The sequence below is a fragment of the Lactuca saligna genome, chromosome 3 (genome assembly GCF_052625555.1).
Source record: "Lactuca saligna cultivar CGN05327 chromosome 3, ASM5262555v1, whole genome shotgun sequence".
NCBI classification, from domain to species: Eukaryota; Viridiplantae; Streptophyta; class Magnoliopsida; order Asterales; family Asteraceae; genus Lactuca; species Lactuca saligna.
In genome coordinates this window covers 14,236,815-14,249,265 of record NC_136419.1, presented here as the reverse complement: position 1 = coordinate 14,249,265, position 12,451 = coordinate 14,236,815, and the positions used below count along the sequence as shown (strand labels likewise).

At 36.6% G+C, this 12,451-nt stretch overlaps 1 protein-coding gene across 1 annotated transcript; it reads left to right on the top strand.

Moving 5' to 3' along the window:
• The first annotated feature begins 7,887 nt into the window (after positions 1–7,887).
• On the top strand, positions 7,888–10,849 carry UGLYAH (ureidoglycine aminohydrolase). The gene is made up of 13 exons (XM_078982966.1): positions 7,888–8,130; positions 8,211–8,339; positions 8,530–8,617; positions 8,703–8,779; positions 8,877–8,916; positions 9,014–9,080; positions 9,312–9,397; positions 9,486–9,567; positions 9,642–9,698; positions 9,804–9,842; positions 9,935–10,005; positions 10,369–10,422; positions 10,520–10,849. The coding sequence occupies exons 1-13, from the start codon at positions 8,073–8,075 to the stop codon at positions 10,587–10,589; spliced, it is 918 nt and encodes a 305-aa protein (XP_078839092.1). The 5' UTR covers positions 7,888–8,072; the 3' UTR covers positions 10,590–10,849.
• Positions 10,850–12,451: the final 1,602 nt, after the last annotated feature.

Here is a 12,451-nt window from a genome sequence, read left to right as displayed (position 1 = left end):
TTGGCCTTCGCTTTTCAAGATTGACTTTCCGACTGAGAGCATCAGCAACCACATTGGCCTTACCGGGGTGGTAAAGTATCTCACAGTCGTAGTCTTTAAGTAGTTCCAGCCAGCGTCGTTGCCTCATATTCAATTCTTTCTGACTAAAGAGATATTGGAGACTCTTATGATCAGTGAAAAGTTTGCACTTCGTGCCATAGAGATAATGCCTCCATATTTTCAGAGCGAAAACTACCGCTGCCAACTCCAAATCATGAGTCGGGTAGTTCTTTTCATGCTCTTTCAGCTGTCGAGATGCATATGCGATCACCTTATCTCTTTGGGTCAAAACACAACCCAATCCAACACCAGACGCATCGCTATAAACAGCGAAGTCTTCAACTCCATCGGGTAGAGAAAGTATCGGTGCCTCGCATAGTTTCTTCTTTAGCTTCTCGAATGCTTCTTTATGCTTATCACTCCAAGCATAAGTAGCTCCTTTGTGGGTCAAAGCTGTTAATGGACTAGCAATCGAAGAAAAGCCTTGGATAAACCTTCGGTAATATCCGGCTAATCCTAAAAAGCTTCGAATCTCCGTGGGACTTTTCGGTTGTTCCCACTTCATTACAGCTTCAATCTTTGCTGGATCAACCATTATACCTTCTTGGTTGACCACGTGACCCAAGAATTGGACTTCTCGAATCCAAAAATCACATTTGGAGAACTTCGCATACAGCTTCTCCTTCTTCAAGACTTCCAAAACTTCTCGCAAGTGTCTGCCATGCTCCTCTTGGCTTTTTGAATAAATCAGAATGTCATCTATGAACACTATCACAGATTTATCAAGGAACGGGTTACAAACTCTGTTCATTAAATCCATGAATGCTGCGGGAGCATTGGTAAGTCCAAACGACATAACCAAAAACTCATAGTGTCCATATCGGGTTCTGAATGCAGTCTTCTCTATATCCTGCTCTCTTACTTTTAGCTGATGATATCCTGACCTCAAGTCGATCTTTGAGAAATAACTTGAACCTTGTAGCTGATCGAATAGGTCATCAATCCTCGGCAACGGATATCTATTCTTTATTGTTGCCTTATTCAGCTCTCGGTAATCAATGCACATCCTCATGCTTCCATCTTTCTTCTTTACGAATAACACCGGAGCTCCCCAGGGCGATGAACTAGGTCTAATGAAACCTTTGTCCAATAACTCCTGAAGTTGCATCATTAGCTCCTTCATCTCCGTCGGTGCTAATCGATAAGGTGCTTTTGCAATTGGCGTTGTTCCGGGCAACAAGTCAATACGAAATTCTACTTGTCGATCGGGCGGTAATTCAGGAAGATCTTCGGGAAATACTTCCGGATAATCACACACAACAGGAATATTTTGCATCACCTTCTTTTCCTTCTTAGCATCGATCAAGAATGCTAAATATGATGTACATCCCTTGGTCAAACATTTTCTGGCTTTCATTAGAGAAATGATTCCAGAATTTACTCTGCGTTTATCTCCATACACCATAAACGATTCCTTTCCAGGCGGATTTACTTTCACTATTTTCTTCTTGCATAAAATTTCGGCATCATTGGCACTAAGCCAATCCATTCCCAAAACGATGTCGAAACCATTAAGTTCTATAGGTAATAATTCCTCGTGGAACTTATTCCCATTCAAATCAATTAAAATGTTTTTCATACGATGGCTAACAGGTACAATCTTGCCACTAGCAACTTCGACTAATAAAGCATTATCTAGTCTCACAATAAGCAAAGCTAGTTTTCTACCAAATTCATGCGATATAAAGGAGTAGTTGGCTCCAGAATCAAATAAAATTTGGGCAGGCAATTTGTTAACGAGAAAGGTACCTGAAGCGACATCAGCTTCATCTTTAGCAACTTCCAGTGTCATCTGGAATGCTCTCGCCTTTGGCTTTGGCGGAATGTTGGGTCTTGCTGCCTCCTTCTTCTTCGGACAATCCCTTGAGATGTGCCCCTCCTCACCACAACCATAACAAACATTCTTGGTGAAGGTGCATTCGTTGGCATAATGCCCTGGCTTTCCACATTTGTAGCATGTGGTTTCCCCGCCACACTTCCCATGATGCTTCTTCTTGCACTTGTCGCACCATTTCGCCTCTACCTTTCCTCCACTTCCTCTCGAACTAGACTTCGAGAATTTACTTTTCTTGTTGGACCCTGAAAATCCATCGATTTTCCTTTTCTCGCCAACCTCTGACCTTTCTAGACCTTTTTCCTTGATCTGGGTCTCAACATTTCTAGCAGCCCAGATGGCGGCTTTCAATGTGGTTGCTTGCTTAACCATTGGACCATAGTCCGCTGGTAGTCCAAGGGCAAACTTATTGACCTTGGAGAGTTCTGTAGGCACCAAATATGGGATAAACTTCATTTTTTCCGTGAAACTTGTAGCGTATTCAGTAACGCTCAATTTCCCCTTCTTCAAATTCTGAAACTCATTACTGATTTCCAGAAGGTCCTGCTCGGAGCAGTATTGCAGTTTTAGTTGTTCCAGAAAGTCTTCCCAAGACATTTTGCTTGCTTCTCCCTTGGGCATAGAGTCAGCTAACAGCTTCCACCAACTTAACACGCCAGATTTTAGTAGAGGGATCGCAAGAGCGGTCTTTTGCCTGTTGCTGCATTCGCAACTTTCAAACATAGTCTCCATTTCAGAGACCCAGTCCATAACTTGCACCGGCGTCGGGCTTCCGGATAGGCATGGTGGTTTGGATGCCATGAAATCCTTATACTTGCACCCACGACCATCATTTCCTCCATACTGGTTATTGCGTCTAACCACTGGTTGTTCGTCTTGACCAATGATCCCACTAAAGTTTTCTCCTTCAGACTGCCCTCCATTCTCCTCGGGCTCTTCCGCTTGAATTGACGGTTCTTCACGATTCTGCCTAAGTAGGCGTCTTGTTTCTTCCATCTGACGATCCAACATCATTTGAATCATCATTTGTACACCAGCCATTGTTATCGGCTCAGGTGCAGCAGCTACGACAGGTACTTGCTCGATTACAGGCGGTTGATTCCTGTTTTCATTAGCATTTCCAACTCCGCTTCTTGTTCTCACCATTTTGATCTATACACCGAATAATTTCACCTTATTACTCCAAACGATTACATGCTAATTCTAATATCGTATACATACGCTTAGAATCCTAAACACATAAACCTTCAGATCCGGTTGGCAACAAACCATAGATCCGAACAAATAATATCATATATGGCAACATATAACATTTAGCACATAAAAGCATTTTAGGCAACTTTCCTAAAATAAACTAGTGCTTGTGTCTAAGATCCAACAGACACACACCTCGCAATCTCCACTTAGAATGCTAAGTTTAAGTTTAGAAATCCTACAAATTCCTAATTCGCTTAAACTAATGCTCTGATACCAACTGTGACATCCCCAAAATCTCGGCCAGAAAAGACCGATTTCATTTATGCTTTTTAAAATAATTTTCAGAGTAAATCCTTTTAATTTTAAAAGAGATGCGGAATTTGTTCCCAAAAACAAAACATGATAAAATAGATATTTATCAAAATATTTCATAAAGAAATATGATTTCATTTCATAATCAAAAGTCGGGATGTCATGTTCCGATACAGGTCATAAAGCATAAACGATAACATTACAAGTCGTTCAACAAATATATACATATACAGACTTGTAAACAAAACAACTTGATGTTCGCCCATCTTAAGCTCTTGCGCCACTTCCTGTAAAATAAATCAACTGAGTGGGTCAGGCTTGGGAGCCTGGTGAGCATATAGGGTTTTCAACCCACAATAATTATATTTAATTTCATCCATCAACAATAAACCCGATTACCCATTCCCGTTATCCTCACCTTACGTTCCTAAAAATAACGTCTATTATAAGGAACTTATTTTAGGATTTTTCATCGGGACGGATATTACTGCAGAGGGGCTTCCTCAACAATAAGTATCCTAAAGGCAACCATGTGGGGGATAGAGTACACCGGTGAACACGTCGTTCACAACACCTACAGGTAATGAGCCTGCTAGTGTTCCACAGGACAGTCTAGAATAGTCCGTGGTCGTCATCCATACTCTGCTGAATGACTAGAATAACACCAATAACACCGAGGCCTCTCATCTGTTTATTACACACCAATTATCTACCCATGTTCTACCCAACATATTAGTAGATAAAAATATACATTTTTATACATAGTTTAAAAACCTGTATAACATGTTTTAATCAATACATATTCCACATAACAGATGAGGCATACACACATAACACGTATTTCATAGAGAATACATCAGATCTATAAGATAGAAAAGAGTGAATATACACTCACACGTATAATAACCAAGTATATACACATAACACGTATTTTATAGGAAATACTTCATAATATTGCGTTGGAATGAAAATAACTACACACTCACTTGATCAAAAGATGATCGGGCAGCACTACGGCTTGCAGAAGAGGTGTTTCTCCGTAGATCTGGAAGATCTTCACAAAACCGGGCTCCTCGCGGGCAGCGTTTCGGCTCGGGAATAACGCTCTTCGGGATCCTCGGGGCTTCGGATCTTACTTCGGGGCTCGGGAATGATACCGGGGCTTTGGGGTATAAACGGCACACAAATCGAGGCAAAACTTAGAGAGAGGGAAGAGTTTGAACAAGAGAAAATGGCTGAATTCGAGTTCTATTTATAGGCTGCTGGGTCTGGGATTACGCGGGGCGTACTCAAATTACGCGGGGCGTACTCAGTACGCGGGGCGTACTCGGGTTACGCGGGGCGTACTTTGACGTCACTGCGTGCGTCGACTGGTGGCACTCGAGTATTGGTCAGACAAGTTGCATCCGACTGAGTACGCGGGGCGTACTCAAATTACGCGGGGCGTAATTGACTTGTCAAACTTCTAAATTGCGTAACTTTCGCATACGAGCTCCGTTTTCGACGTTCTTTATATCCACGCGAAGGTCAGACCATACTCTACAACTTTCATTTAGACTCCGTCGGCTAATTTTGACTTTTATTTTTATTATTTATTTTTAGAAGGCCGGGACAGAAAAACTTCGTTATAAATTCATAACTTCTTCGTCTGACGTCCGTCCTCGCCTAACTTGTCATCGTTTCGCTACTAACAATGAGATCTTCGATTCTCATTTAGATTGTTTCGGCTAAAAACCGCTCGATCTCAAATCGAGTATTCGGGCTGCATACTGCCACGTCGAAACTTCAGAAAATCATAACTTCCTCATACGAAGTCAGATTTGGGCGTTCCTTTTATGCATGCTCTCGGTTTAACGAAATCTACGACTTTCGTTTAGATCGCTAAGGCTAAATATCGCTCTATCTTAAATTCATATTTTACGTCACTCAGCGTCGTACCGGTTCTGTCGCGAAACTTCGACAGGTCATAACTTCTTCGTTATAACTCGGATTTTGGCATTCCTTATATCTCCGGAATCCTTGTTTCGACCGCTACAACTTTATGCAAAGATGTCGGGCTTATCTCACACTTAAATTTTGACGCTTATTTTATTCTTAATTCATTAAATTATAAAAATTAAGAAAATACACACATAAATCACATAATTCAAATAATTCACAAATAATACATTCTTATTATTTCAAGTTGAGTTACAAGGTTAACCTAGACTATTACATTGCTAAAAATGGCAAGCCTAGAAACACGGGCGTTACATTGGAATTCACTTCAAACTAGTGAACCGATCATCTTTATGAAAAGAGTGATAATATATCTCAAATTCACCATCAAGTTGCATCCTCTTCGGATCATCAATTATTTTTGTATAACTAACTCAACTTCAGCAACTTTGTTTTGTCAAATTTAGCAAATGAATCACACGAACTTAAAGCCCCAGTGTAATCTAGTAATTAGGTGGTTATTTCACTAAATCGGTCCCTAAAATTTATACTTTGCATATTCACAACCGTGTTGAAATTTCAACTTCAGAATGAAATTGATTAGTAAATTTGGTCCTATGACCTCTCGGAGTGACATAATTTTGATCATATCTACAATATTAATATTATGTTTTTGACAAAAAGACAATGCATTCGACAAAGTTTTATCAAACCCCATGTCACCTAAAGATTTCAATGGACATATTGTCTCTCTAACCAAAGAAGCCACTTCTAAAATGTCTTGATCTTTTTTTGAAGATGCCTTGACAATACGTCCGTGGGGTGTAAAACTTCATACATCAAATGTGAATAAAACACAAAATCGAGTGTCTTGAAATATCTTAAGATACTGTATGCTTGATTTTAGTTATTTAAAGTGAATCCCTCATCTTCAACATAAACAAGAACATAAAGAACCTATCAAATAAGTTCATCACACTTGTGATTGTTTTGTAATGTAAACCCCATCTGGTATCTCCCGCTCGAATAAAAGAACTCTATTTTGATTTAGCCCTCTTTCGATTTCAAGTTCACCATTGCCAAATTGCTTTTTGCACCATTTCTCTGTAACTCTCCCATAGCATGTCTTTTCTTTTAGATGAACTACCTACCACATTAATCACCAAAGAAATTTGCTTAAAGAAGTCTCAAACACCATCATGTTTTTTTTACTACATCCATAATAACTAGCTGAAATTGGTGTGCAAAACAATATACACAATTCACTAAATCATTATCTTGTAATATCAAAACTATTAGACCATTGAATTCACCTCACATATTGCTTGCCCCATCATAACCTTACCATTTTACCTATTAAAAAAAGATATATATATATATATATATATATATATATATATATATATATATATATATATATATATATATATATATATCATAAAGCGAATAATATTCAATTAAAATACTTAGTAAACAAAAAGTTTCAATTATTTGAGTCATACTCAACTTATTACCGGTAAAAACTTCATTTATGGCATCTTTAAGAGATCAAAGAGGATGTATCATTCACATGCACAATTCTAATGAATTATTCTTTCACAATTCCAAGGCTATAGACATATCTCAAAATTATGGCTATTTGTTCTTTTTCCGATATATCACTAGATTCATTAACCAATAAGACAAACACATCTTTATCAATTTCATTGCATTTGAATGTAAAAAATATTGCATTGAAAAAAGTTACCTTACGATAAATCTTTCGTAAAAAGTTACATATTCTAATGCAACTTTGCCCAAAGCAACTATTGGTAAAATGAAGCTTTAGACAAAACGCAACATTTTCACATGTTAATGCAAATTTTAGTTGGGGTTGCATTGACTTATTTTGTTATGGTGATACTATATCCACAAAATATATGTTTTTGTAAACACATTTACTAACATTTTAATTCGTTTTTTTGTTTTGGTTTTACCATATCTAAAAACCGAAACCAATTGGAATTTTTTGTTTTGAAAAAGGAAACCCCAATCATTGGTTTTATGTTCGGTTTCAATTTTATCACCTTTTTTTTTGGTTTCGCTCACCTATGTATTAATGGATTAGTGGTTTTTCTAATGGTATTTTATTGATAATAAATAAATTCAAAAAAGACAAAAGTATCATTTCAACACGTTTTACACCCTAAAACAAATGGTTGTCCCATAATAAAACACTCAAATAAAAACCATTTACAAATTTAAATTTTTGGACCTCTAAAAAAAATACAAATCACAAGAACCATATTTCCAGTTTTCTAAACTATTTTTGAAAATTGAAACTATTCCCACAAAAAATTACAAACCAAAGGACCATTTTTGATGTTGTCACTTTTAACTATCTAAGGTCCAAAAATGACATTCACCAAAGTTTGTGGGGGAAAATGATGGAACGTAAGAAAATGGGGTTAAAATCGTCATCATGTAGAAGTATTTCTTGGAAAAGATCCAGTTACCGGTTCTCACTTCTCACTCTGATAGCTGACTCATCTCCCACAAAAGGCCAATAGGCAAACACAGGGTCTCTCTCTGTCTCTCTCTCTCTGACCACAAACCATAAAATATTGGTACCTGCGTTCTTTTGCCAAGAAGAAGGTGAAAGCACACAACCCAGAAGCAAAGTTTTTCAGAAGTGCACTAAAATCCCTGAAAAATGCAGTCTTTTTCAGCATTTTTCGCCAAGTCTTTCTTGCTTCTATCAACTATTTTTGGTAAATCCATGACAGAAGCATCTATTTTTCCCCCCTTAACTATGATTAAAACTGATCTCCTAATGTCTCATAACTCACAGGTTTTCTCAGTATCGCTGTTACCGAAGAAGGGTTTTGCATAGCTCCATCGATAATCGAATCCAATTCAAACGCCGAAACTCTTTATTCGAAAGTCACTAACCCCACTCTCTCACCGACTCATCTACAAGGTCAGTGCGTTGTTTGATTTCAGAGGAATCGACTAAAGAGTAAAGACTGTCAATATAGTTCTTTTTACTCTGTTCGTGTGTGTATGTGTATTTCTGCTTATAGTTGATGAATTGCAAACTTGTGGGTTACTCGATCATAATGAATATGGTATTTATCCGAATGATGATTTGTGTATTTGTTGTTTGTCAGATTTACCAGGGTTTACTCGAAGCGTGTATAAGAATGATCATGCTTTAATCACTCCCGAAAGTCATGTGTTTAGCCCTTTGCCTGAGTGGTATATCGAATTTCAAGAATCCATGTTTGTTATTCTTTTTCTAAATAGGTTAATTGTAAGCTTCTCATGAGGATCAATTTGACAGGAGCAACACATTAGGGGCTTACTTAGTCTCGCCAGCAATGGGAGCTCATTTTGTTATGTATATTGCAAAGATGCAAGGTACATTTATCTTTTACTTTGTGATTACTAGTAATTCTATAAAGCTAAATGATGAACGAGTTCCTTATGATCAAAATGATTGGTTTCATTTATGCAGAAAGTTCAAAATCCGGATTACCTCCTAAACATGTTGAGAGGTATTAATGATGACCCCCTCAATTTATAATCAAATCAAGTTGCTTTTGAATCATAGTGTGACTCGAGTTGTGTTTTTAATTTATGTTTATCATTTAGGTTTGTATTTGTGGTTCAAGGTTTGGTGACGCTCACTAATGTTTCAGGAATTTGCCAAACACTGATGGTAAACAAACTGTTTTGATCTTGAATTTTCTTTGAGTAGTAAGATTTATATGAACATTATCCTTAATGGTTTTATGTGATTATGATTTCATGTTAAAGTTACACATTTTGTGCCAAATTTTGAAGTTGAATAGCATTTCTGAAAGTAATTGTTATAAAGAAGAGGGAAAAATGCTTGAATTAAGTATTAAATGTTTTGCTCAATAGTTAGATTTTTGTCATTGAATTGTAGGTAGACTCGTTTGCATACCTACCTCCTAACTCAAAGCATCACTTTGAAAGTTATGAATCTTCTACACTTGTTGTATTTGAAAGAAGGTATGTTATTCCTTCTCTCTATAAGCTACATGTTTATCAATTAATTATAAACCACAAGGGATAAAAAAGTAATTTAACTTTTGTGTAGGTATGCTTACCTGGAAGATCATATTCCCGAACCGATTGTTGGCTCCACCAATCAGCAGCCACTTCTTGACACCCCTGGAGAGGCATGTACTTTTTTTAACAAGAATCCACTTTTTTACTATTATTTTACCTTTTTTTTTTACTGTTTCCATATTAGGTATTCCAACTGAGGAAGCTTCTTCCTACATCTCTGCCTTATGACTTCAACATTCACGTAAGCGATAGTTTATATTTTTTTAAAAATTTTATATTATAGTTTGATGTGTTTGACTAATAATTAAAATGCGTATTCTAAATTTTGAAATTTGTAATCATGCAGATCATGGACTTCCAACCTGGTGAATTTCTTAATGTAAAAGTATGTCTTTAATCATTACTTATTAAAATGTGTTTTATTTAACTCAACAGTCTTGAAAAAACAAAAACTATAATAACTTTTTTTTTTGGCAGGAAGTGCATTATAATCAGCATGGTTTGTTACTTCTAGAAGGACAGGGCATTTATCGTTTGGGTGATAGCTGGTAAGTTTCATGGTGAAAGTAACAATTTTTTCACTTTGGATAAATGCAAGAAATGACAATGACAATGTACTTAAGTACTTTCATTGATTTGTTTATTATAGCCTCATAATTTCATTTCTGTCTATTATATCATTGTACTTTGAAATACTTACCCAATTATATCAATATCATAAAAATGCAAAGCAATTTTTACTGCTATAATAGGGTAAATTTTTTCAAAGTTGAATGTTCTAGAAAGAAAAAAAAAATTGAAAGTACAATGTTATAATTGAAAAAAATGAAAGTAAGATGCTATTATAACACACATGTTCATGAAATTACATTGCTATTTCTTACCTTATTCTTTGAGTTTGTGTTACATAGGTATCCAGTTGAGGCTGGAGATGCCATCTGGATGGCTCCATTTGTGCCTCAGTGGTAAGAGACTTGATGAACATTATTGAATTAGATCAGATCTTTTCAGTGCATCAAACAAATTGCATTATAATTTTTGAATCTTTTTTTTTTTATTCAGGTATGCTGCACTTGGTAAAATTCCCACACGCTATTTGCTCTACAAAGATGTGAACAGGAATCCGTTATAATCATGTGTGGAAGACAGTGTAGATGGAGTTTAATTACTTCAGAATTTGATGGGTTATTGGAGTTGAAAGCTTCGGGTATCCAAATGAAATTGTACACAGATTTGGTTGTATCAATCAACTATTATGTAAGTGGATTTGTATCTTGTTTCATATGTGCTAATTGGATCATGGGTTGATGTGACTCCAAAGGGCCCCATATTTGATATAATTAAAAGAAGGGATAATGACTTAAAAGGCTAACATATTATTGGGTTTGTACACATTTAGTCCCCAAATTTTTTTTGTCCACATTTTTCTCTTGAACTTGTTTTCTGTGTGTAAGTTAAATCCTTATTACTGGTTGATGCCGGTTAAGCTGGTCATTTTGTGTTTTACGGGATTTTAAGAAAAATGAAATTAGTTACGTGGCAATTATGTGGAATTACCCTCTTCTACATTTAGGAAGAAACTCATTTACGAAGAACAACAATTAGGGCTCCATTCTCGCCCTATGTTCTCGATCGGTGCCTCATTACTTGTTAGAAAATAGGGGATGAATAGATTGCTTGAATTTTCTGAAAGTCGTGATTCACTATCAAATTGAAGTATTTCGATGGTACAGATCGAACATTCAATTGGATGAAATTCAGATAATGAAATATGAGAATGTATGTGAAAATGTTCTTCAAGATGTACTAGAAAAATGACAAAAAAACGGATATATCATTCCTGTCTGAAAACTGTTAATGGATAGTTATAAACTATCATAAAAACTACCAAACTTGTCATTAAACGGATCTTAGGGAAAAAAGGGTCAACTTTCTAAAATTGGATTTCGATCCCAGCCAGGGGCTCTACCCCTTGGACCTTGCCAGGGGTTGCCGCCCTTGCGGCCCCGCTCCCAGGGGTGCTGCCCCCGGACCCCCGTTCGTTTAGGGGCTTCGCCCCTAAATAACAATGTACTTTGAATCTTGAAGAACTTGAACAAGTGTGCACTCCTACACCATCCTAACTTGTGAAGAACCCTAGAGTTGGATCTTTATTATCACTATTAGTTATACAACATTTTGAACATGTGAAGAACCCTAACAAGCTTCTAGGGATTTCTAAATTCACAAAGAAAGATGAAATACATACCTCTTGTTGTTATATTGTAATAACAACTTAAATCTTGAATCTTCTTGTCTTTGAAAGCAAGCGCCACAAGTGTCGCGCCTCTAATGGCTCACAAACAAATCTAGCAACCAAGGATTACTATGGAGAGAGAAGGGAGGTGGAAAAATCGGCTCTAAGCCTCTCTTGGAGTGCCTTGGACGAAATCCAACCCTATAGGGGTTTATATAGGTGATAAGGAAGGTTTAGGATAAGACAGATGTATCTTAGATAACCCTAATCCCTTAACTTCCTCCCTAAGGCTTCTAAGGCACCCTTAGAGCCCAAGGAAACCCTAGGACACTCTAGATTCCGTTCCCAACCTCTAAAGGAGGTTCTAGAATGCTTCAATGCTCAACTTTTGAACATTATCACCTTTAGTCTCCGCAATTTTAGTTAATTCCTTTAATCCTAAAATTAATTCCAAATTAATTTCTGATTAAATATTAATTAAGCAATATGATTTCTAATCAATATATTATATCCATAATACATTAATAAATCATTTATCTTGATTTCAATTTAGTTTATTAACCAAGTAATAAATTAATAAATCATTATTCTCTCTCCAACAATTATCCTATTCCATTGCTAGGTTTGAAGGCAACCCAAAAGGACCATGCACAACTGGTTCAAGTACTTACCAAATATGGTTACGAGCTTAGACACTAATCCAACACCTTTCACTTTGGTTTGAAAAATGGTCCCTCAATTATATTTTGGTCATTTTC